Source organism: Mytilus californianus, unplaced genomic scaffold (assembly GCF_021869535.1).
Source record: "Mytilus californianus isolate M0D057914Y unplaced genomic scaffold, xbMytCali1.0.p SCAF_3, whole genome shotgun sequence".
NCBI lineage: Eukaryota > Metazoa > Mollusca > Bivalvia > Mytilida > Mytilidae > Mytilus > Mytilus californianus.
This window is the reverse complement of record NW_026262679.1, coordinates 58,963,000-58,989,438: the sequence shown is the minus strand read 5'-3', so window position 1 is coordinate 58,989,438 and position 26,439 is coordinate 58,963,000. Positions and strand designations below refer to the sequence as shown.

General features: G+C 32.6%; 1 protein-coding gene and 1 long non-coding RNA gene across 3 annotated transcripts in view; both read left to right on the top strand.

Moving 5' to 3' along the window:
* The window catches only part of LOC127733068 (protein mono-ADP-ribosyltransferase PARP6-like), a 43,896-nt gene extending 18,457 nt beyond the window's left edge, over positions 1–25,439 (top strand). The window contains exons 9-22 of one of the 2 annotated variants that reach the window (XM_052242338.1): positions 2,836–2,934; positions 3,902–4,051; positions 4,691–4,949; positions 5,435–5,530; positions 6,343–6,435; positions 7,407–7,532; positions 9,031–9,164; positions 10,455–10,503; positions 10,925–11,037; positions 13,344–13,416; positions 13,894–14,001; positions 18,486–18,549; positions 24,360–24,444; positions 25,298–25,439. In XM_052242338.1, coding sequence (XP_052098298.1) covers positions 2,836–2,934; positions 3,902–4,051; positions 4,691–4,949; positions 5,435–5,530; positions 6,343–6,435; positions 7,407–7,532; positions 9,031–9,164; positions 10,455–10,503; positions 10,925–11,037; positions 13,344–13,416; positions 13,894–14,001; positions 18,486–18,549; positions 24,360–24,444; positions 25,298–25,379 — 1,531 coding nt within the window. In that variant the 3' untranslated portion in view covers positions 25,380–25,439. Of the gene's footprint in view, positions 1–2,835; positions 2,935–3,901; positions 4,052–4,690; positions 4,950–5,434; positions 5,531–6,342; positions 6,436–7,406; positions 7,533–9,030; positions 9,165–10,454; positions 10,504–10,924; positions 11,038–13,343; positions 13,417–13,893; positions 14,002–18,485; positions 18,550–24,359; positions 24,445–25,297 lie in introns of those variants that run through there. The other variant, XR_007996695.1, reaches the window with a different exon arrangement.
* Positions 19,187–20,278, top strand: LOC127733105 (uncharacterized). Its single transcript, XR_007996754.1, has 2 exons — positions 19,187–19,593; positions 20,181–20,278. It is a non-coding gene; the product is annotated as an uncharacterized LOC127733105 (long non-coding RNA).
* Positions 25,440–26,439: the final 1,000 nt, after the last annotated feature.

Here is a 26,439-nt window from a genome sequence, read left to right as displayed (position 1 = left end):
TCATGCTTGAAGATTTTGACTTGAAATTTTTATGTAGTTTACACCATGACAAGTTATAGATCAAGTTAGAATTTCATTCCATTACAATGAATTTTTAACCAGTAGGGGACTATGTATTGCCATGCAATACTCACAGAATGCTTGTTTTAATAGAATTTAATGCTGAGTTGAAGATGACGCATTACTGTGGGATACCAATATTCGTTGATTTCGTAGTACAGTCGATTCCACTTAATTGCATACCGCTTAATAGCATAATTCGGTTAATTGCATACTTTTCTCCTGCACAAAACCATTTCCCATTCATCTAATGTTAAATTGTCCGGTTATATGCATAGACTTACAAGTGGCCTTTCGGTTAATTGCATAGAAAATATTCGCCAGCTAGATATGCTTAGTTAAAACTGACGAGATTTTTTACCGGAAACGGCAATTTGGTAAGTATATTTTTCTTGAATGCATCATAATTTTCGTTATTATTTCATATTTACTTTTGTGTTATCTAAATAAAGTTTTAAAACAGTTTCTTTCGTGTTTATATGATTATAAAATAAGCCTCGATGTGTACACAGGTAAAGTTTCCCATGTTCTATTTTAAGCCTCGAGGTCATAAAAATGTCAAACAGGTGATTGTTGTAAAAACACGTCCAATCTATCTCAAAAGGTGTTAATTATTGATTGGATTTCAAACATTGTTCATAGATTACATTTGGGGTGAATTTTAAAAACAATAACCCGTTAATTATCGATCATTATCCAATGTGTACTCTCGTAATTCGGCTTGGGGTGATCTACACTTATGTTAAATATTACAGGGCATTTATATATGGTTGAAGAATTTTATACATCAATCTTTTATTTTTAATATTTTTTGAAAAGAAAATCAACTTCTAATTATTATATTTTCTCTCTTTCAACACTCGTGTCCTGCAAATAACCCGTACAGGGCCCCATTACCTGTTAACTGCTTTGCATATACGAAACTAACGAGGTTAAAGAAACAGTGTAACATCACTGTGCAAGCGGTAAATACTGTATATCAAAGGCAGTTTAGTACACATTTATTGTTTAAAATGATTATAAACTGTGTAGTATTGTTAAACAGTTAATTTAATCAAAGCGTAACAATGTACATTGTACATCCGGGTCATAGAAACAAATCTATTTTTAGAACAATTAGTTTTATTTTCGTATCTCAGGTAAAGGAAAAGTCGGTACGTAAATAAACTAAAACAAAATGTGTTTATAAACTTTATTGAAAGAATACAAAATAAAATAACATGTATAACACTAGACACATAACTTTTATTAGAATAAATAAGCATTCAATATGTTGTAAGTGGATTATGGACGTTCATCTTTCTTCAGGGATTTCCTTTACTGATCTGTACTATCGTCGTGTATCGATGTTATTTGACTCCGTAATTTGGCATTTCGGATATAAGCATACTCCGCTTAATTGCATAATTTTGTCTGACAAATAGGCTATGCAAATAACCGGAATCGACTGTATAGGTTAACCATGAGTTTAAATGTTTGTCGAAGGGGAAATTTTTTATGCAGACTATAGCAAAACCAGGAAAGCAAATATCAACGAATATACAATTTTTCTTCAATCCAGGGAAATTGGTAATCATAAAAATAAGTGAATCCACACTATGCATAACTAGACATAAAGGCTAAAAGAAAAAAAACTTACCATATTACTAGCTTAAAATAGGACATTTCTCTTATTTTTCATTTTTTTTTTTCACATTGTGTTTTCCTGGGGCCTATTATAGTTTCCTATACTGTTCTTGGATTTGTTCATTGTTGAAGGCTGTATAGTAAATTGTAGATGTTTACATACTTGTCCTTTGGTCTTTAGTGGATAATTGTTTAATTTGCATTCATACCATATCTTTTTTTGTGTGTGCAAATATTTGTTTCATAAGTTTTGTCTTGTCCTAATGAGACAGTAGTTTTCAGAGTAAATGCTGTCTCATTCTGACAAGACAGGACTAGTATTCTGTACATGAATTTAAAAAAGTGCTATGCTTATTGAGATTTTTACCCACTGAGAGAGAGATAAGTTTATGCATGATACATGTATATTTGTCAAAGAACATTAAGCAAACAACAATTAATCATTATATACAATGCAGTGGTTTAACATGATAAAATTTGTAGAGCCCCTGGTACCTTCTTTAAGGAACCTGAGGTCCTCAAATTTTTTTAAACAGATATGATTTCTGTTGCTTTGAAAAAATGTTTTTATAAAAATGATTCACCATAATTTTTACACAATATTTGGCAGTATTTTATTAACAGTCAAAGTTATATAATCTTTCAGCTGCTAAACATTGCAATGAATTGCTTTAAAATAAATTGCCATCAAGCAGCTCTGATATGGTTTGTTAAGAAGAATTTTCAACAATCAAACACTTTCAAACTTGATTGATAGACATTTATACCCACAGAATGGTAAACAATTAACATGCATGAAAATGAAAATGCAATGTCAAAAAATCACTTAGATACAAAAGTTTATAATATTTTATATAAATAGCAAAAAGTAAAATCACAAAAATACTGAACTCCGAGGAAGATTCAAAACGGAAAGTTCCTAATCAAATGGCAAAATCAAATGATAAAACACATCAAATGAATGGACAACAACTGTCATATTCCTGACTTGGTACCGTCATTTTCAAATGTAGAAAATGGTGGATTGAACCTGGTTTTATAGCGCTAAACCTCTCACTTGTATGACAGTCGCATCAAATTCCATTATATTTATGTATTCACAGAATTTTCATATTGTATGTAGCAATTTACAAATTGATGTCTTTGTAGGGTAATGGAAACTTTTGTATTTCATCAATGGCCTAAAAATAGTAACAGAATGATTGATGAATATCATAAGCGGCATGAAATTGTTGTTAACCAAGTAAGGTATGTCACTGAAAAGTATGTTCCCAAAAATTGATGGAAACCACTAAACAGTTTTTCTCTTATTTTCATGCTATTTTGAAATTCAAATTTTTTGATTGGTGTGAGAAAAACATTTTTCATCTCTAGAGAAGACTTTGTTCTCGGCAATTGATTGGTTGAAAATCAATTATGACGTCAAATTTTCTTGATTTCTTCTGAATTTCCTATTCTGACATCATGAAAAAAGATGACCATGTCTGATGACGTCATGAAAAAAGATGACCATGCCTGATGACGTCATGAAAAAAGATAACCATGCCTGATGACGTCACATAAAAAGAACACAAATTTCTGAAAATCTTTGTAAAGGAAGGATAAACTGTGTTTAGATATAGTCTAAAAATCATTAGAGAAACAGATTCCACCACTATATCTTGTGTATTACGACATTTCTCCACTCTCAACAGTTAAATTTTTAAAATTTTAACTGTCTTGAGTGGAGAAATACTGTCACACACTTGATGCAGTTGTGGAAACTATATATCTTGTATGGACAAGGAAATATGGCACAAATTAGAAACAAACTCGTGAAAATATCTATATTTATGTATAAAAAAACACAAAAAACATGAGTGGTTTTGAGGAAAATGCTTGCTCAAAGATAATAGAATATAATTTAGAATGTGACAGTTTTTCTTTTACTGGTATTTGAAAATGAAAATAACATGTCATAAATTTGGTGTGTCCAAGGCACTTTTCTGGATCTTTTTTCATCAGGATCGCTCAAAAACAAAAAATTGAAAGCCAGGGATTTGTAAATACTTGAGGAGTTAATGACAAAATGGGACCTGAACAGAATAGCTGAAACTTTCTCCTTCTATGGACATAAACTTTCCTTTTTGTCAATTTTCAAATACATTTTGTATTCCCTGTTTACAAAATTTACTTGTGTGTATTTCACCTTTAACGAATAGTATATTTCTACCAGTGATGAAGAGGCAGCTTCAATGATTGAGGATAAAGATTTAGCCAGGATTATGGAGATTGGATTTTCGGCAGAACAAGCTAGGGATGCTTTAATTCTGAGTCGGGGAGATTTTTTAGAGGCCATTAATCATTTATTTGCTAATAAAGATAGGTAAGTATGTATTTCATAGATGCTAGTTTTATTGGTTAAAGAAATGGGGGGATGGGGTATATATATTTTATGCTCTGCATCTGATAATTTATCTATCATGATTCAAGTTAAAGTTTTGGGTTAAGGTAGTTTTCAAACTATGAAGTTGTGGTCATATCTACTTAAAACTTAATGCACTTGTTTATTATGAAGTGAACTTTTTAAGATATACGCCGAATTATGTTTGTAACAAAGATTTCATAGTTGAACATGGAAAGAGTATAATGTGATCAAGCTATGGTGTCCTTTTAATGGGCTTCTTCATGAAATTAGATTGCTAACTGATTTCTAAGGGCTGTTCCAAAATTTATCAAGTGGGGGGATGAGATCTTGATATCTACTAGTATATTTAATGTATAATGAAATTTTATGGTGTTTAATGTTTCTGAAGAAGGCCTTAGCTACATTATAACATTTGGTTTTGTAATTGTTATTTGATGTGCACATCTGATACCAGGTTCAATTATTTCATTTATTGTTCAAAACTTTTTTGTTTTTAAAGTATATGATTAAAGAATGTTTGAAAAAATTATAAAAGGGATGTGTAGATCATGACATTCATGTAAAAATAAAATGAATTGAAATTTTGTTAACTACTAGTTTACAGACAGAGACTAAAACAACAAAGAAAGAAGATAAGAAAGTGAGAGATTTAAAAACAACAGAAAGACAGAGTTCTGTGCCGAATGAAAATAGAAAGAAGAAAAATATATTTAGACAAATAAGTCATGGCAGTGCTGGTTCTAGAAAATCTAATGAACTTTCTTTAACAGCTGATTTACATTTAAAACCGTCATCAACCTGGTTTGGTAAAAATTCCAAAAGAATTCCCGAACCTGAGTTTGGATTTCTTGTCCAGGTATGATTTATTATAGTTTATTAAATTCCTACCTTAATTAATCATGTGATCACTAAAATTATCAAGATGTAGGTACAAAATTTATCAAACAACTGAATTGCTTGAAAATTTTTTAGAACGCATATAAACAAAATATTAATTATAGAAGACTCAACACTTTCATATTTAAGTATAGTACAAATTTATATAGATATAAATTAAAGGATATGTTACTGAAATTGAATGAGTGTTATATTGTTTGTTTCATTAGATGGAGTATGCCAACATTGAATGAGATCTCTATTGTCTATTTATAGATATTTCAGTCTTCCAGGCAGAGATTACCAACTTTAAATGAGATTTATATTGTCTATTTAAAGATATTTCAGTATTTCAGGCAGAGATTACCAACTTTAAATGAGATTTATATTGTCTATTTATAGATATTTCAGTATTCCAGACAGAGATTACCAACTTTAAGCAAGATTTATATTGTCTATTTATAGATATTTCAGTATTCCAGACAGAGATTACCAACTTTAAATGAGTATTGTGTTGTTTGTGATGAACCACATGTCTTTCAAAATGGAGCTATGCTTAAGGTTTGTTATGTAGCATTTATTATTTATTATTGATGCTACCTGTCTACAATTATGTATTTTTCTTGAGCATAAACAAATTGAGATCATGAGAACTATGCAAATTCAATGTTGAATACTCTAAATACAAGATTTTGAAGTGTCTTGGTTCTCTCTAAGCACTCTGGCTTCCTCCACCAATAAAAACTGATTGCCATGAAATAGCCAATAGTGCTGAAAGTGGTGTTAAACACCTATTAATCAATCAATCAATTGAAGATTCTTTCCTGATCCCATGTATGTTTTTATAGCCATTTTGGTTTATCTATTTATTTTTTTGTGAGTTTATTCTTATTTTGCATGTTTAGAACTCATTTATACTTTGAATGCAATCATGGCTCATCAATCCTACAAGACCCTCCTATATGGAAATTCTGTTTTATATAAGTATATGCTCTTTTGGTCTGATTGGAATAAAGCTATTGCCATATTTTTTTCATTTAAGGATAGCACATGTGTGCTTTGTATCATAATTGTATACATACAACATTCTAGACTTATTTTATCTTATTTTGTTTTTGTCTGCCTTTTGTGATTTCATATTTCAATCATTTGGAAGACAAGAGAAGAATGATCAGATAAGATTTTGAAAAAAGGAACTATTTCAATAAGCAAGATATATTTTACCTGGCAAAGTATAACAAATTATATTTTTTTCATTACAGTTTTAATTTTTGTGAAATGTCAAGTTCTCTTTTATACTTCAAGCTGTTGAAGTTTCATAATATTTTCCAACCATTTATAAAAGTTTATACTTATACTGTGTTGAATTTTAGCCAGCAGTATGTTCCAGAGAGTTATGTATATTTGCCTTCCAAACCTTAGGTGTTATGAGTGATGCTGCTGAAGACATTGCCACTGGTGCTGAGGTTCGTATTATTCTCATTACAGAACCGGAAACTAATTTCTTCAAAGAATCTGATGAAAAAAAATTTGATTTGTCATGATCATTTCCATCTAACTTTGGATCAACTTTGATTGTAAAAAAGAGGTGGAAAATAATGTGGGGACATTCAAAACTCATAAGTCTACGAAAAAACTGACAATGCCATGGCAAAATACGAAAACAACGAAAAAAGGCGAACGAATCAAAACTCTACATAGAAAAATAAAGATCGAGCAGCAGAAACTCCACCAAAAACCAAAGGTGAACTCAGGTGCTCCAGAAGGGTAAGCAGTTCTTGCTCCACATGTGGCACCCTTCGAGTAAGATATTTACTGATATATTAAAAAAATCGTCATAGTTAGATGATATTGTATAAGAACGAGATTTACAATACAAAAATTACTGTTATATAAATCACCAAGGGGAACTTTTCACCAAAAATTTACTATTCAAATAAATTGTAAGTTATATTTAAATGATGGATTATGAATATTTTTTGGGGTCTTGTCTGGAAGAAGAAATTATCTGAAATTTCTCTGTATTTGTGCTCACTTTTGCCATATATAAAGACAGTGTCATTGCAGATGCAATGAAATAGAATTAAAAAAAAAGTGTTTTACTAAATGAAGATATCTACTTATTATATTGTATGCTCAAGTAGTCACAAAAAACACAACCAAAGAAAATAAAAAAGGATTTTATATTACACAAAAAAATACACAAAAGAAATAGATTTTTATCAGCGATAATCATTTCAATATATTTTTGAAATGCACACTTCAAAAGAAATAGATTTTTATAGCGATAATCATTTCAATATATTTTTGAAATGCACACTTCAAAAGAAATAGATTTTTATCAGCGATAATCATTTCAATATATTTTTGAAATGCACACTTCAAATTTTTTTTATTATAAGTTATTGTTATTTTGTTTTTCTTTATTCAATTGCAGGTTGTAGATTTATTATTAACCATGACAAAGGCTGCAAGTAAACATAATAGACGCAACATAATATTTGACCCCTATCCAACAGTTGTAGATCCTAGTGACCCTAATGAACTAGCTTTAAATCCAAAAGTAAGTTCTAGCTGCATTGAAAGAAATAAATATTTGGATTATTGATAAATTTTCAAATCTATGATTAAACCATGCAGACAATTAAAAATTATTTCAAATTAAGGAAAACACTTGTTATTTTTTTTTGGGAGGGGGGGTTTGAAATTTGAAATTTCTGGGTCTAAACCTGTTCACTAGGTTATATTTGCTAGTTTTTCATGTCCCTGTTTGTGATCTTACTTACAGATCAAATTTATGGGAGGTTATATAATTTTGCAATTTATGTTAATAACAAGTTCAGGTAGATTAATCTTTGATATTAGATATTTTACATGAGGATTTCTGTAAGAAAAATAAGAAAATTTTACATCATAACTCATCAAAGTTACCAGGGGTATGATTTATTACACCTGGCGTGTGTTTTCTACATAAGATTCATCAGTGGCGCTCTATATCAAAACAGTTAGAATGCCAAATTAAAAACAAAGTTAAAAGAACATTAAAAACCAAAAATACTGAAAAATTTTGTCAAATACAGCTAAAATAATATATGCCTGGGAGTAGACAAACCTTAGTGTTTCAAATGATTCAAATTAGTTTTTGTCGAGCCTGAAACTTCTGTCGCAGAAAGCTTGACATAGGGATAGTGATCTGGCGGCGGTAGCAGCATCATTAACTAACTACTTTAAAGCTTTATATTTTAGAAGGTGGAAGACCTGGATACTTCATATGCATTAGGTCAACTATATTTGATGTATGGAAATATTTTACGATGTACATGTCAGTCTGGCCGGTTTTATTTGACCTTGACCTCATTTTCACAGTTCATAGCTCAGTGTTAAGTTTTTATGTTTTGGTCTGTTTTTTAACCGGATTTTCAAAGGAAAAATTGGTTATTGATTTGGGGATGTACGGCAGGCGGACAGGCGCGCGGGCGGCTGCCAAACAGTGTCCATTCATTATCTAAACTATAAGCAATAGGTCAACTATATTTGGTGTATGGAATGATTGTAAGGTGTATGTTTCTGTCTGGCAGGTATCATCTGACTTTGACCTCATTTTCATGATTCATTGGTCAATGTTAAGTTTTCATGGTTAAGTTTGTTTCTTAGATACTATAAGCAATATGTCAACTATATGTAATGCATAGATTAATTGTAAGGTGTACATGTCTGTCTGGCATGGTTCATCTGACCTTGACCTCATTTTCATGGTTCATTGATCAATGTTAAGTTTTCCTGGTTAAGTTCGTTTCTAAGAAACTGTAAGCAATAGGTCAACTATGTTTGGAGTATGGAATGATTGCAAGGTGTACATGAATTTCCGGTTTGGTTTATCTGACCTTGACCTCATTTTCTTGGATCATGTTAAGTTTATGTGATACTTGTAGTAAAGCTTTATATTTAGAACTATCAACATAAAATCAATGGTCAGTAAAGCATTTCAGTGTTTGCACTATTTTTTTTTTTTTTGTAGGCTTTATCAAACTTAGTGAGAAATATTTTTTTTTATGTTGCAGAGTAAAGATTATGATGCAGTAGATAAAATATTGAAGCATGTTATGTCAATGGAACAAATGACAGCATTGTCTTCCAGTGATATAAAAAAAACATTAGATTCTAAAAATAAATTGTGCTATCCTTTACTTCAATGGTGAGTATAGATTCTAAAAATAAATTGTGTTATCCTTTACTTCAGTGATGAGTATAGATTCTAAAAATAAATACATCAGTGGTAAGTATAAGATTGGAAGAATAAGTTATGTTATCCTTTACTTCGGTGGTGAATATAGATTCTAAAAATACATTGTTTTATCATTCACTTCTGTGGAAAGAACAGATTTTGAAAATAAATTATGTTATCATTTACTTCAGTGTTTAGCACAGATTAAAATAATAAATCGTGTTATCCTTTACTTCAGTGGTGATTACAGACTCAAGAAACACCTACACTTATTTGGCCATTGACAATCTAATCTCTAATTTGGACATGTCCAATTCAAACTATTGGGCTACAAAGGAAAAATGAAAACAGTAGAAAATGAAAGGATATGGAGTAAATGTACATTGGACAAAATTGAACACAATACATAGAAAACATAGAAAATTATCAATGAACAGGGCTTTTATTCCTGTTCTTCATCTTGACAGTTGGTGTAGGGTCTTCAACAATGAACGAATTATTCATACCCTACAACAAGGTCAAGACGGCCCCTAGTACATGTATTACTAATTGGACATACACATGATTAAAAGGAGATGTTGTGGTATTCACATCAATAAGACAGCAACTGAATAATGTAATAAAACCAAGCAAAAAACATCTAGAGGTCAAATGTTTACATGTCCTTAAGGTGAAACTTGAATTTAAGCTGCCATGTTGTTAATTGGTATAAAAGCCTGGTGGATACAATAAAATAACTCGCCAAAAATCACTAATGGATGCAATGCTTGTAACCTTTCATATAGTAAAGGATTGATTAAGAAATGTATTTTTATACATGTCTATTCACGATCACCTATTCAATATTATATCATATGTGTAATAGAAATATTTCTATATTATCAGTTTTTATGTAGCATTTATGGGTAAAAAATTACAACAAGCTTTTGATTTAGCTTTGTTTATGTTATGTTTAACAATAATTCATTTCTTGATAACTAAAACCATGCCCCAAGTTTAGACTTACATGAGGTAAATTCAACTTTATATGGGAACTTGCTCATTTCATCAATGTTAAGTTTATATGAGGATCTGGATGAGGTCTTTGATTCTTTATATTTTAGCACCATATTATTTTCCATTCTTTATTATTTATTTTATCCATTATTCTCTATTCTGTTATTCCCATCCAGACCCTCTTTGTATGGAAAATCACAATTTGCCTTGGGAATGCACTCAAACTTGGAAGAAATGGATCTAATATAAGTATTATGTTTTCAGGATAATTACCAGTAATAGATCTCATATTGTAAAATTAACCCCAGAAAAGGTAAGTGGTATATATTATACTTACATTTTAGTTTAGTTTTACTGGTTATTTTTAAAAGGTATTTGCCTGTTATTGCCTATTTTTCGACTGATTGATTACCTGAAATAGAGCACACAAGTTTTTTGTTGATTTTTCATTCTTTAAATGTTTCAAGATCAAGACTTTTAGTAAAAGTATGTTTTTTTGCTTGATTTTATATCAAAAACTGTTATATGCCATATGGAAATGAATTGCTAAATATCAGCCCTATTTCAAATGCAAAACAGACTGCTTTTTCCAAAATTTTAACCCAATTTTCCAATTAATAAACTGCCCAAAACCTAAAATAAGTCTACCAAACGATATGTAAAGTGGGCGAAATTGCATTAAAATAATTTGTGTGTTTGAATTGTAGAAATTTTTTATTCTTTCTAATTGATAGAGAATACCTTTCATGAAGACACCATTCCAGTATTTGTTACTCAGCAGTCCACCAGCAAAAGAGGCAGCATTCAGAGAAGCTAAAGAAAAATATGGCAGTACTTTTGCTTTTCAGTATGTAGATTATCAGTAGTATATAAAAATAAGGAGATGTGGTATGATTGCGAATGAGACAGCTATCCACCAAAGTTCAAATTAAGAGGATGTAAGCAATTATAGGCAGCCGTACGGCCTTCCACAATTAGAAAAACCCATACCATATAGTTGGCTATAAAAGGCCTGACATGAAAAATAAGAAACAATTCAATTGAGAAAACTAATGGCCTAACAAAACAATTTAGGAAAGACAAATATGACAGACATGAACTAACAACAACCACTGAACTGAGGTATACTGAGGATTTATTATTATTTCGTGGAATTTGTGACATGGGTAAACCATGCATTAAAATGTTCAACAATGTTAAAATTTTCTTTAGGCCTGTATGCAAACTTTGGCAAAACCATGAAAATACAATTTTTTTTTTCAATCATCAAAAATTTGTATCCGCAATATTAAATGAATGCACAGTAATTTATAAATTGCTGAAAAATTGGTGGTCAGCCAGGGCTTCCAAAAAATACTTGTGCCAGCTGGACATTTTTTGTCTTATTCCGATTTTAATCCTTAAAGACCAAGTAACAAAAGACAATCATGGTAATCAGTTGGGTATCATATAAACAATGATTGACTTAAAAAAGATATTAATCTTGACTTTTGGTACAAATTTCGATGTACTGACGTAAACACTTAAATTGACAGTGCATCATTCGAAGTGTGCAACTTTAGCGTACTAATATCTGCTTTAGAATCTTTATTTGTGCAAAATTACGTTGTCTAAATCTTTACTTTCGTTTTGAGAAGGCACATTTTCTTATACCAGATGTTGACTTGACAATGGTAAAACACAGACCAGAGACGGATACGTTGAATCCGTGTATGTTTACAAAGCACAGTTGAGTTTAAGAAGCTTTCCACGTTATTTCTTCAAGAAAGTATTTGAAATGAACGATATTATAATGGTATCAATGATAATTTTAGCATTTTTGAAGAATTCAGATGCGTAATTAAATCTCACAACTTTGCACATAAGCACGCGTGTACTAGTTCAAACAATGTGGTTCTGACGATTTTTGGCTTAAAACCTTAATAACTACTGTTTAAAAAATTTCATCAAATCATATTTATATACGTATTTTTGATAATCTAAGTCTTTTTGACTAAATTAGTTAGATTCAAACCACTGAAATTTATGAAAATAACTTCAAATAAACCAATCAGTGTCCAGTACATATTAGTTAACCTGTCACCTGAACAGGTAAATTTCAGCTGTCTGACAACTAATTAACCTTGATTGTAATGAGAGGGTATTAAAGTAGGGGTTGTTTTGATAGTACTTAATCACCATGTCACTTTTATGACCGGAAACGTGGCTGTTTAAGGCAAAAGGTCAAGTCGAAAAGATCGAAAAAACTTTGATCTTTTTCTGAATTTATATGTTAAAATGGCAAACCCACGTTAAATGTCAATTTCACGTTCAGCACAACAAGTCATAAATATAATTTATCGGACAGGTCCGGACAATACGACCATTTTGGAAGTCCTGTGGTCAGCTCAGAGATATGAACAAGTGCAACTTTTCCTATCTAATGGCAGATTTTTTACAGTCAAGTCTTAGTAATTTACTTTTGAGGTTCTATAAGAACTTATAAAATTTAACATGTCTTTTGAAAACATGCAGTTTGTTTTGATAATGGATAAAAAAAAACTAAAAAGTATGGAACTTATCAAAAGAAAAAATTAGGCTTCGAATTGATATGAAATTAACACTTTCTGACAAAAGTTTTATGGGAAGATATTTAATTTATATATGTTATGAATAACTAGACTGGAAATTCTTAAATCAACTCAAAAATCTAAGCTCATCAACCTAATGTCTGATAATTTTACTAAATGAGAGACAACTATTGTATGTATGGATGAATGGAAACAATGCAGAGTTATCTCCCATGCAGTTTTTGAAAGGTTTATTGATTTTTGATTGCTTGACTTCCAGTGGCAGATATTTCATGTATGTTCAGGATGAGAACAAATTAACAATACGTACAAAAGGTAGGTCCTGCAATTAGGATTGACCAGAATACTGTATCACTAGCCAGTCATCACTAATGTTGTGAGTTCGAACCTCACAAATGGCAGGTGTTTTCAACTTCAATCTTAATTTACTAGGATTCTTAATTTTCCTGCTGAAGACTAATGGTTCTTTCCAGGCACTCTGGCTTTCTCCACCATTAAAAGCTGACTGCCATGAAATAGCCAATAGTGCTGAAAATGGGATTGGGTACAAAATTATCAATTAATCAATTTAATATTTTTGCAGTGGTTCTGCTGTAGAAAACTGGCATTCTATAATAAGACAGGGTTTAATAGTAGCATCAGGAACCAATAAACAGGTTAGTGTGAAGATTAGATATAGAAATTAGAACTTGAAATCATTGCTAATGGCATGACAATCCAACAAAGATCAAAAGAATGAAAATATTATATTAACACGTATTGAATAATATTTGATGACCACAGAATCTATTAAATTATTTAAAATGGAGAAGTGAACTTGAGTAATTTTCATTGAAAATATGATTGAATGTTTACATTCTCACAAATTAAATATAGAATCACCTCCTGTTGCCTGTTGGTTACCATGAACAATATTTCTAAGTACTACAGAACAAAATAACTTCATATTTGTCAGCAGCTTGGCAGTGATGTGTTGTAATGTGTGAGCACTTTATGTCGGTCACAAACTTCCTGTTTACCAAAACTTTGAGTTACGAATAGGGGTATGCAATGCACGGCAACGTGTGTATTTTTGTTCTTTTATGGAATGATTTTCAAATTTCACAAGATGATATTGGTTTATTTGATTATAGGTGAATGGTGCAGCTTATGGGAAAGGAATCTACTTAAGTCCTAATGCAGGGACATCATTTGGTTACTCTAGAATGTATGCTGGTGGTGGAGGCAAAAAGCAATCTGAGGTAAGTTAAAAATGCTAGTGACGAATGAAGCTGATTACAATTTTTGTATGTATGACGTTGGCATCGTCGTCATCTGAAGACACATTGGTTTTCGCACAATAACTTTAGTTTAAGTGAATGGATCTCTATGAAATTTTACCATAAGGTTCAATACCACAAAAGGAAGGTTGGGATTGATTTTAGGGATTATGGTACCAACAGTTACGGAAAAAGGGGCCAAAAATAAGCATTTTTGTCGAGCTTCGACTTTTGTCAAAAAAGCGAGACATAGCGATCCTACATTCCGTCGGCGGCGGCGGCGTCCACAAATATTCACTCTGTGGTTAAGTTTTTGAAATTTTAATAACTTTCTTAAACTATCCTGGATTTCTACCAAACTTGGATAGAAGCTTGTTTATGATCATAAGAGAGTATCCAGAAGTAAATTTTGTAAAAAAAATATCCTGTTTTTCCGTATTTTACTTATAAATGGACTTAGTTTTTTTGCCAGGAAACATTACATTCACTCTGTGGTTAAAGTTTTTAAAATTTTAATAACTTTCTTAAACTATCCTGGATTTCTACCAAACTTGGACAGAAGCTTGTTTATGATCATAAGAGAGTATCTAGAAGTAAATTTTGTAAAAAAAATATCCTGTTTTTCCGTATTTTACTTATAAATGGACTTAGTTTTTTTGCCAGGAAACATTACATTCACTCTGTGGTTAAAGTTTTTAAAATTTTAATAACTTTCTTAAACTATCCTGGATTTCTACCAAACTTGGACAGAAGCTTGTTTATGATCATAAGATAGTATCCTGAAGTAAATTTTGTAAAAAAAAAATCCCTATTTTTCAGTATTTTACTTATAAATGGACTTAGTTTTTCTGCCAGGAAACATTACATTCACTCTGTGGTTAAAGTTTTTAAAATTTTAATAACTTTCTTAAACTATCCTGGATTTGTACCAAACTTGGTCAGAAGCTTGTTTATGATCAAAAGCTAGTATCTTGAAGGAAATTTTGTTAAAATTTTGTACCTGTTTATCCGTATTTTACTTATAAATGGACTTAGTTTTTCTTCCAGTTAACATTACATACAGTCTGCAGTTAGAGATTTAAAACATTTATTAGATTCATAAACTATCCTGGATTTTTACCAAACTTGGACAGAAGCTTCTTACAATCAAAAGATTGTATCGAAAGGAATATTGTTATTATTTTTTTCCTCATTTTTGTTGAGCCTGCGATTAACAGCAAAAGTAGGCGAGACACTGGGTTCCGCGGAACCCTTACAAATTTTTGTAACTTCCAGACAATAACTTGTGTGTTAGTGTATGGATCTCTCTGAAATTACCACAAGTTTCCATACCACAAAGGGATGGTTAGGATTTGCTTTGGGGGGTTATGGCTGAAACCGTTTAGGAATTAGGGGCAAAAAAGGGGAAAAAACAAGGGTTTCCTGGTTAATGGACAATTTAAAAGCAGTGTAAGGGAGGTAATCCAAAAACAAAATTGTACAATGTTGGATCACCTCCCTTACACTGCTTTTAAATTATCTATTTGAGACTTTTATGATGTATTTAAATTTGGAAATTATGGTTGCAAACTCCATTGGAAATTTGAATTGAGATTATGACCATATCTTGAGGGAAAGAATTTTTTTTGGGGAAAAAGGAGGGGGGAGGGGGGTAAAAAAGAAATTGTGGGGGGGGGGGCCAATTTTTTTTTCCATTTCAGGTTTCAGAAATTAAAAAGAAAATTTCTTCAAATATTTTTATATGACCGCAAACAAATTTTGCAGTTGTATATTGGTATGACGTTGGCATTGTTGTCGTCGTCGTCCGAAGACACATTGGTTTTCACACTATAACTTTAGTTTAAGTGAATGGATCTCTATGAAATTTTACCATAAGGTTCAATACCACAAAAGGAAGGTTGGGATTGATTTTGGGGGTTATGGTACCAACAGTTAAGGAATTAGGGGCCAAAAAGCGGTCAAAAATAAGCTTTTTTGTAACTTCCAGACAATAACTTGTGTGTTAGTGTATGGATCTCTCTGACATTGTACCACAAGTTTCCATATCACAAAGGGAATGTTGGGAATGATATTGGGGGTAATTGCCCAAAACGTTTAGGAATAAGGGGCCAAAAAGGGGCAAAAAATAAGCATTTTTCTAGTTTCCAGACAATTACTTGTTTTCAAGTGTATGGATCTCTCTGAAATTGTACTGCAAGGTACCATACCCCAAAGGGAAGGCTGGGATTGATTTTAGGGGTAATTGCCTCAAAATTTTAGGAATTAGGGGCCAAAAAAGGGCAAAAAACAAGCATTTTTCTAGTTTCAGGACAATAACTTGTGTGTAAGTGTATGGATCTTAATGAAATTGTACTACAAGATTCCATATAACAAACAGAAAGCTGGGTTTGAGTTGGGGGGTTAATTGCCCATAACGTTTAGGAATTTGGGGCCAAAAAGGGGCCAAAAAACAAGCATTTTTTCTAGTTTCCAGACAATAACTTGTGTTCACGTGTATGGATCTCATTGAAATTGTACTGCAAGGTACCATACCCCAAAGGGAAGGCTGGGATTGAGTTTGGGGACGATGAATCATAAGGGAGTTCAAAAAATTTGGGGGGGTGGGGGGATTTTTTTTTTCTTTAAAATTGTCCATTTTAAGTTGGTTATTTCTGATTTATATATATAAGCACATAATAATGATATGGTTTGAATAGGTAAATTAAAAAATTTTAAGTTCTTAGACCACATTCATTCTGTGTCAGAAACCTATGCTGTGTCAAATATTTAATCACAAGTTTATTTCACAAAAGCAAAAAAAAGGGGGAGTAAATTTTTTTTTTGGTTGTTGTTGTTGTTGGGGGGGGGGGGGGGGGGGGGTCAATTCACAACAGCATAGTGTTTTGCACAAAAGCAAAAAACTGAATATAAATTCAAATCATATAACCAATTCTAAGTTCTTTGACTACAGTTATTCGGTGTCAGAAACCTATTATGTGTCAAATATTCAATTACAATCCAAATTCAGACCTGTATCAAGCGCGAATATTGTGTCCATTTTCTCCCCAACTGTTCAGGGTTGGACCTCTGAGGTCGTATCCAGCTGCGCTCAGCGAAGCATTTTATTTTTTAAATGGAGCAAAATTTTGTGTCCTGTGTCAAGCTTACTGACTTCATGATTCATAGCTGCCATAAGACTCTTAGTCATGTGTCAAGCTTACTGAATCCATGATTTATAGCTGCATCAAGACTCTTTGTCATGTGATAAGCTTACTGACTCCATGATTTATAGCTGCCACAAGACTCTTTGTCATGTGATAAGCTTACTGACTCCATGATTTATAGCTGCCACAAGACTCTTTGTCATGTGATAAACTTACTGACTCCATGATTTATAGCTGCCACAAGACTCTTTGTCATGTGATAAGCTGACTGACTCCATGATTTATAGCTGCCACAAGACTCTTTGTCATGTGATATGCTTACTGACTCCATGATTTATAGCTGCCACAAGACTCTTTGTCATGTGATATGCTTACTGAATCCATGATTTATAGCTGCCACATGACTCTTTGTCATGTGATAAGCTTACTGACTCCATGATTTATAGCTGCCACAAGACTCTTTGTCATGTGACAAGCTTATTGAATCCATTATTTGGAGCTGCCACATGACTCTTTGTCATGTGATAAACTTACTGACTCCATGATTTATAGCAGCCACATGACTCTTTGTTATGTGATAAGCTTACTGACTCCATGATTTATAATGCAACAAGACTCTTTGTTATGTGACAAGCTTACTGACTCCATGATTTATAGCTGCCACATGACTCTGTTATGTGACAAGGTTACTGACTCCATGATTTATAGCTGCCACATGACTCTTTGTCATGTGATAAGCTTACTGACTCCATGATTTATAGCAGCCACAAGACTCTTTGTCATGTGATAAGCTTACTGACTCCATGATTTATAGCTGCCACAAGACATTTGTCATGTGATAAGCTTACTGACTCCATGATTTATAGCTGCCACAAGACTCTTTGTCATGTGATAAGCTTACTGACTCCATGATTTATAGCTGCCACAAGACTCTTTGTCATGTGACAAGCTTACTGACTCCATGATTTATAGCTGCCACATGACTCTTTGTCTTTCCAAAAGGTTCCTATATATACATGTATGTTATCAAAATTGGAAAGTATATTTCTTTCGTTTTAGCATTGGAAAATGTTTTTTAATGAATGAAAGGTTAGAATTATTCAATATTGTAATACAATTAGCAGTTTATACACCAATGAAGTGATACTGAACATGTTATACAGGACATGTAGTTTATAAGGGTAAAGAGAAGAAAAATAAGGGGATATGAATTTATTAATTTTATAACAAATTGTCCAATAATAAATTTGACAAACTGTCATGTTTTGTAATAAAAGGATCAAATAATGTTACATTATTACATTTAGCATGTTTTTGTTTCAGAACAGATCGGATAGATTTTTAAGAGGAGATAATAACACATTATTTTGTATTGCTTTATGTGAAGGTAAGTTTCTTAGTTTTGAATTGCAGATTTATAACAATTTTTACTTATAACAATTTTTACTTGTAACATTTTTGCTGAATTATAGGGTTCTGTCATTTTTTTTTCAGGGTGAATTTTATATGCTGCATGACATTCAGTATTTTTTACATTCCTGCATCCATATTCACATTCTATTTTAGAACAATTAGTGTTACTTCCTGTTATCTTTGTGGCATGGAAAAATGTCAAGATAGCAGGAATGTTTTATATGACCACACATTTTTTTGTGACCACACATTTTTTGTGATATGGTTATCATCATTGTTGTAATTGTTCTTGTCCATTTTTATATGACCACAAAAAAATTTTGCGGTCGTATATTGGTATGACGTTGGCGTCTTCGTCGTCGTCCGAAGACACATTGGTTTTCGCACTCTAACTTTAGTTTAAGTGAATGGATCTCTATGAAATTTTACCATAAGGTTCAATACCACAAAAGGAATGTTGGGATTGATTTTGGGGGTTATGGTACCAACAGTTAAGGAATTAGGGGCCAAAAATAAGCATTTTTATATGACCGCAAAAAATTTTTTGGGATCGTATAATGGTATGATGTCGTCGATGTCTGCGTCGTCTTCGTCGTCTGAGTCATCTTCGTCGTCTGCGTTGTATGCGTCGCTGTCCGAAGACACATTTGTTTCCGGACAATAACTTTAGTTTAAGTGAATGGATCTCTATGAAATTTTTTTAGAAGGTTCAATACCACAAAAGGAAGGTTGAGATTGATTTTAGGGATGATGGTCCCAACCGTTTAGGAATTAGGGGCCCAAAAGGGACCCAAAACAAGCATTTATCTAGTTTCAGGACAATAACTTGTGTATAAGTATTTCAATTGCTCTGAAATTGTACCACAATGTTTAATACCACAAGTAGAAGGTGGGGATTTATTTTAAGGGTTATGTGGCAAACAGTATAGGAATTAAGGGCCAAAAACAAGCATTTTTCTAGTTTCCGGACAATAACTTGTGTGTCAGTGTATGGATCTCTCAGACATTGTACCACAAGGTTCCATATAACAAAGGGAAGGCTGGGATTTAGTTTGGGGTTAAATGTCCCAAACATGTAGGAATTAGGGGCCAAAAAGAAGCATTTTTCTAGTTTCGAGACAATAACTTGTGTTTAAGTGTATGGATCTCTCTGAAATTATACTACAAGATTCCATACTACAAAGGAAAGGCTGGGATTGAGTTTTGGGGTTATTGCTCCAAGGGGGGTTTCAATAAATTGGGGGAGGGGGGATTTTTTGTTTACAATTTTTTAAAGGATTCATATTTTTTTTTCAAAATTTTTCATATCTCCAACTTTTGAAAAGTTTCAAGAAGAAATCTTCAATTGCACAGTATTGCGCAATAGATTTGTAAGATCTTTGACCAAATTTATTTTGTGTCAGAAACCTATATTATGTCAAAAATTTGATCACAATCCAAATTCAGACAGTATCAAGCTTGAATATTGTGTCCAAACTTGCCCCAACTGTTCAGGGTTCGACCTCTGCGGTCGTATCAGGCTGCACTCAGTGAACCATTTTTATTGTAACTTCCAGACATAACTTGTGTGTTAGTCTATGGATCTCTCTGACATTGTACCACAAGGTTCCATATCACAAAGGGAATGCTGGGATTGATTTTGGGGGTAATTGCCTCAAAATTTTAGGAATTAGGGGCCAAAAAAGGGGCAAAAAACAAGCATTTTTCTAGTTTCATGACAATAACTTGTGTGTAAGTGTATGGATCTTTTTGAAATTGTACTACAATGCTCCATATCACAAAGGAAAAGCTGGAATTGAGTTTGGGGGTAATTTCCCAAAACGTTTAGGAATAAGGGGCCAAAAATAAGCATTTTTCTAGTTTCCAGACAATAACTTGTGTTCAAGTGTATGGATATCTCTGAAATTGTACTGCAAGGTACCATATCTCAAAGGGAAGGCTGGGATTGATTTTGGGGGTAATTGCCTCAAAATTTTAGGAATTAGGGGCCAAAAAGGGGAAAAAAACAAGCATTTTTCTAGTTTCAGGACAATAACTTGTGTGTAAGTGTATGGATCTTTATGAAATTGTTCTACAAAGGGAGAGCTGGGTTTGAGTTTGGGGGTAATTGCCCTAAACTTTTAGGAATTTGGGTCAAAAAAGGGGCAAAAAAACAAGCATTTTTCTAGTTTCCAGACAATAACTTGTGTTCAAGTGTATGGATCTCTCTGAAATTGTACTGCAAGGTACCATACCAAAAAGGGAAGGCTGGGATTGAGTTTGGGGGTGATGAATCATAAGGGGGTTCAAAAAATTGGGGGGGGATTTTTTTTTCTTTTTTTTTCTTTAAAATTTTCCATTTTAAATTGGTTATTTCTGATTGATATATATAAAGCAAATAATAATGATATGGTTTGAATAGGTAAATTAAAAAATTTTAAGTTCTTAGACCACATACATACTGTGTCAGAAACCTATGCTGTGTCAAATATTTAATCACAATCCAAATTCAGTGCTGTATCAAGCTTGAATGTTGTGTCCATACTTGCCCCAACTGTTCAGGGTTCGACCTCTGGGGTCGTTTTAAGCTGCGCCCAGCAGAGCATTTTATTTGATGTAGAACAATGTAGTTTAAATTATATTTTCAGTAGAAATACAAAGCAACTTAATGTCACAAAACCTATATTGAGGATTTATTATCATTCGTGGGATACCAGCTTTCTTAGAATTCATGGGGAAAGGTAAACTGAATTTAAATGATCAATGGAGCACAGTTTTTATACGACCGCAAAAAAATTTTGTGGTTGTATATTGGTATGACGTAGGCGTCGTTGTCGTCCGAAGACACATTGGTTTTCGCACTCGAACTTTAGTTTAAGTTAACGGATCTTAATGAAATTTTACCATAAGGTTCAATACCAAATAAGGAAGGTTGGGAATGATTTTGGGGGTTATGGTACCAACAGTTTAGGAATAAGGGGCCAAAAATAAGCATTTTTGTAACTTCCAGACATAACTTGTGTGTTAGTGTATGGATCTCTCTGACATTGTACCACAAGGTTCAATATCACAAAGGGAATGCTTGGGTTGATTTTGGGGGTAATTGTCTCAAAATTTTAGGAATTAGGGGCCAAAAAAGGGGCAAAAAACAAGCATTTTTCTAGTTTCATGACAATAACTTGTGTGTAAGTCTATGGATCTTTCTGAAATTGTACTACAAGGTTCCATATCACAAAGGGAAATCTGGAATTGAGTTTGGGGGTAATTTCCCAAAACGTTTAGGAATAAGGGGCCAAAAATAAGCATTTTTCTAGTTTCCAGACAATAACTTGTGTTCAAGTGTATGGATATCTCTGAAATTGTACTGCAAGGTACCATATCTCAAAGGGAAGGCTGGGATTGATTTTGGGGGTAATTGCCTCAAAATTTTAGGAATTAGGGGCCAAAAAGGGGAAAAAAACAAGCATTTTTCTAGTTTCAGGACAATAACTTGTGTGTAAGTGTATGGATCTTTATGAAATTGTTCTACAAAGGGAGAGCTGGGTTTGAGTTTGGGGGTAATTGCCCTAAACTTTTAGGAATTTGGGTCAAAAAAGGGGCAAAAAAACAAGCATTTTTCTAGTTTCCAGACAATAACTTGTGTTCAAGTGTATGGATCTCTCTGAAATTGTACTGCAAGGTACCATACCAAAAAGGGAAGGCTGGGATTGAGTTTGGGGGTGATGAATCATAAGGGGGTTCAAAAAATTGGGGGGGGATTTTTTTTTCTTTTTTTTTCTTTAAAATTTTCCATTTTAAATTGGTTATTTCTGATTGATATATATAAAGCAAATAATAATGATATGGTTTGAATAGGTAAATTAAAAAATTTTAAGTTCTTAGACCACATACATACTGTGTCAGAAACCTATGCTGTGTCAAATATTTAATCACAATCCAAATTCAGTGCTGTATCAAGCTTGAATGTTGTGTCCATACTTGCCCCAACTGTTCAGGGTTCGACCTCTGGGGTCGTTTTAAGCTGCGCCCAGCAGAGCATTTTATTTGATGTAGAACAATGTAGTTTAAATTATATTTTCAGTAGAAATACAAAGCAACTTAATGTCACAAAACCTATATTGAGGATTTATTATCATTCGTGGGATACCAGCTTTCTTAGAATTCATGGGGAAAGGTAAACTGAATTTAAATGATCAATGGAGCACAGTTTTTATACGACCGCAAAAAAATTTTGTGGTTGTATATTGGTATGACGTAGGCGTCGTTGTCGTCCGAAGACACATTGGTTTTCGCACTCGAACTTTAGTTTAAGTTAACGGATCTTAATGAAATTTTACCATAAGGTTCAATACCAAATAAGGAAGGTTGGGAATGATTTTGGGGGTTATGGTACCAACAGTTTAGGAATAAGGGGCCAAAAATAAGCATTTTTGTAACTTCCAGACATAACTTGTGTGTTAGTGTATGGATCTCTCTGACATTGTACCACAAGGTTCAATATCACAAAGGGAATGCTTGGGTTGATTTTGGGGGTAATTGTCTCAAAATTTTAGGAATTAGGGGCCAAAAAAGGGGCAAAAAACAAGCATTTTTCTAGTTTCATGACAATAACTTGTGTGTAAGTCTATGGATCTTTCTGAAATTGTACTACAAGGTTCCATATCACAAAGGGAAATCTGGAATTGAGTTTGGGGGTAATTTCCCAAAACGTTTAGGAATAAGGGGCCAAAAATAAGCATTTTTCTAGTTTCCAGACAATAACTTGTGTTCAAGTGTATGGATCTCTCTGAAATTGTACTGCAAGGTTCCATATCACAAAGGGAATGCTTGGATTGATTTTGGGGGTTATTGCCTCAAAATTTTAGGCATTAGGGGCCAAAAAAGGGAAAAAAAACAAATATTTTTCTAGTTTCATGACAATAACTTGTGTGTAAGTCTATAGATCTTTCTGAAATTGTACTACAAGGTTCCATATCACAAAGGAAAAGCTGGAATTGAGTTTGGGGGTAATTTCCCAAAACGTTTAGGAATAAGGGGCCACAAAGGGGCAAAAAACAAGCATTTTTCTCGTTTCAGGACAATAACTTGTGTGTAAGTGTATGGATCTTTATGAAATTGTACTACAAGGTTCCATATCACAAAGGGAAAGCTGGGTTTGAGTTTGGGGGTAATTCCTCTAAATGTTTAGGAATTTGGGGCCAAAAAGGGGCAAAAAAATTTTACAAGCATTTTTCTAGTTTCCAGACAATAACTTGTGTTCAAGTGTATGGGTCTCTCTGAAATTGTACTGCAAGGTACCATACCACAAAGGGAAGGCTGGGATTGAGTTTGGGTTGATGAATCATAAGGGGGTTCAAAAAATTTGGGGGGGGGGGGATTTTTTTCCCCTTTTTTTTTCTTTCCATTTTAAATTGGTTATTTCTGATTTATATATAAAAGCAAATAATAATGATATGGTTTGAATAGGTAAATTAAAAATTTTTAAGTTCTTAGACCACATTCATTCTGTGTCAGAAACCTATGCTGTGTCAAATATTTAATCACAATCCAAATTCAGTGCTGTATAAAGCTTGAATGTTGTGTCCATACTTGCCCCAACTGTTCAGGGTTCGACCTCTGCGGTTGTATCAAGCTGCTCCCAGCGGAGCATTTTATTTTTTTATAGGCTTGAATGCAGACTTAAGCTCCAAACCACAAAATCAAATATCCAAGTAAAAATGCATTTTTTCCTCAATCCATGAAATATATGAATCAAGAGTATTTGAATGTACTGTTTATCAAAGAAAAATTCCATTTTATTTACAGTGATAACATGGCCACAGTTGAAGAAGTCAGGTCAGATTTGGGTTTGTCCAGAAAGTGATTATGTTTGTACAAGATTTTTCTTTGTGTAAGTATCATGAAGTCAGATCATACACATCAATCAAAAGACAGAAATCGAATTGACTAATTGTAAATAAAGTAAACAGCAGCATCAACAATTTGTTAAAGTTTGTGACTAGGTTAGTTTAATGGAAACCACTTATTGTTACTGATATATGAAACTATGGATTCATTAATTCGTGGGATGCCAATTTTCATGGGTTTTCATGGGTATAGGTTAACCACGAAATCAAATATCCATGAAAATTCTATTTGTCCCCAATCCACGAAAATTTGTATCAACGAAAATAGAAATAAAGTAATCCACAGTATTCAGTTGAAGTAGCATATGCAATTTAATTACCATGGAGATTATATGTTCCTATCCCTCAGTTATGTTCCATTGACCTTGAAACTTTTGCTAAGTTTGTGATTAGGTTAATTTGAGGACAAGCACTTATGGTAAGTCAATGATATTTCATCATATTTGGTATGTAGTTGTATTAGTATAAGCACATCTTATGTCCATGGAAATTATATGGCCCCTCCCCTTAAGTCATGGTTCGTTGACTTTGGCATTTTTAACTTGTTAAAGTTTGGTATTAGGTCAGTTTTAAGAGAACCAGATAAGCCTATAATATTTGGTATGCAGTTGTATTAGCATGGGTATATTCTCACTTCCTTTGAGATAATTGGACCTGAACCTTCAGTCATGGTTCATTGACTTCTATTGTTTTGCATAGTTTACATGTAAAAGTATTTCCATTTTAATATCAACATTTGCATTTGACTATAAAAAATACATACAGGCGTGAGCAGTGAGACACATCTCTGTGTCAACAGTTTATTAATTAAGGAATAATCTTTTTCTTTATTTTTAGATACGAGGAAGCAACAGGACATGAAAATATAGATACACAACAGAAACAGTATGAAGAAGCTATACTAAAGGCATTGCGATAGAAATCTTTATAGACTTCTTGGAAAAATACAGGCAAGCAGTTTTGCATATACATATACAAGTATTGTAAATTCAGAAATTATTGCAATGTTTTTATTAATCCGAAAAATGTGACAGTATCAGTGGTCAATTTCACAAAAAAACTTACGACTAAGATTGATCGTAAGTCATGAACAATTCAGTATACTTACGATCAATCTTAGTCATAAGTTTTTTGTGAAACCGACTCCAGATCCACAATAATAAAACTGGCATTCACAATTTTAGTAGTGATTATTCTTCATCAAATTTTTGCAATTGCATTAATTAGATTTAGCATTTTTGGCAGTGGTCAAGGATTCGCAATAATAAATACACGCACATGCATTAATTTCTGAATTTACAGTACTCATTTATTAGCTAGCTTGTCCCATGGGGTCATGTGAGCTATTTTCATCCTTTTGCCTCTGTTGTCCGTCTGTCCATCCTTAGAAAATTCATCATCTCCTCTGAAACCACTGGCCCAAAGGAGTATGGCCATGAAGGCCTAAATTTGGCCTTAAAAAAACCAAAATTTGTAATATCATTTATGAAAATCTATATTTACAATCTTAGATATGCAAATTTATATAAACTACACCGATTTTCTCTCTGCTGTTTGTTTTAACAATGTCGACTGCTAAAGTATGGTATGTTACAAGTTTTTAGTCAGATTGCCTGTTTTTATGCATTTGGAAGGTCAATTTCCTTCTGAGAATCACATGACCACACCCTTTGACCAAAATAAAATTGATATAAATAGATGTATTTGGGTCAGATACATATCTTAACCAAAAAATTATGGTAGTCCATGCATGTGGCAAATGTTGTTTGAAGCAAAAACTATTAAAATTAAAGCAAAAAATTAGTCAAAATTTGGATTTGCTTTATAAGACTGCACATTTATGATGTCACTAAGTCTGAAAATTTTGACATCTAGGTTCTTTTGGCACTTCAGCCATCATATCTTTATCAACAGAATCTTTAATCTTGTTATCTGGAAGAAATGGATGTTTGAAAAATTCATGTAAATTTTTTCCTACT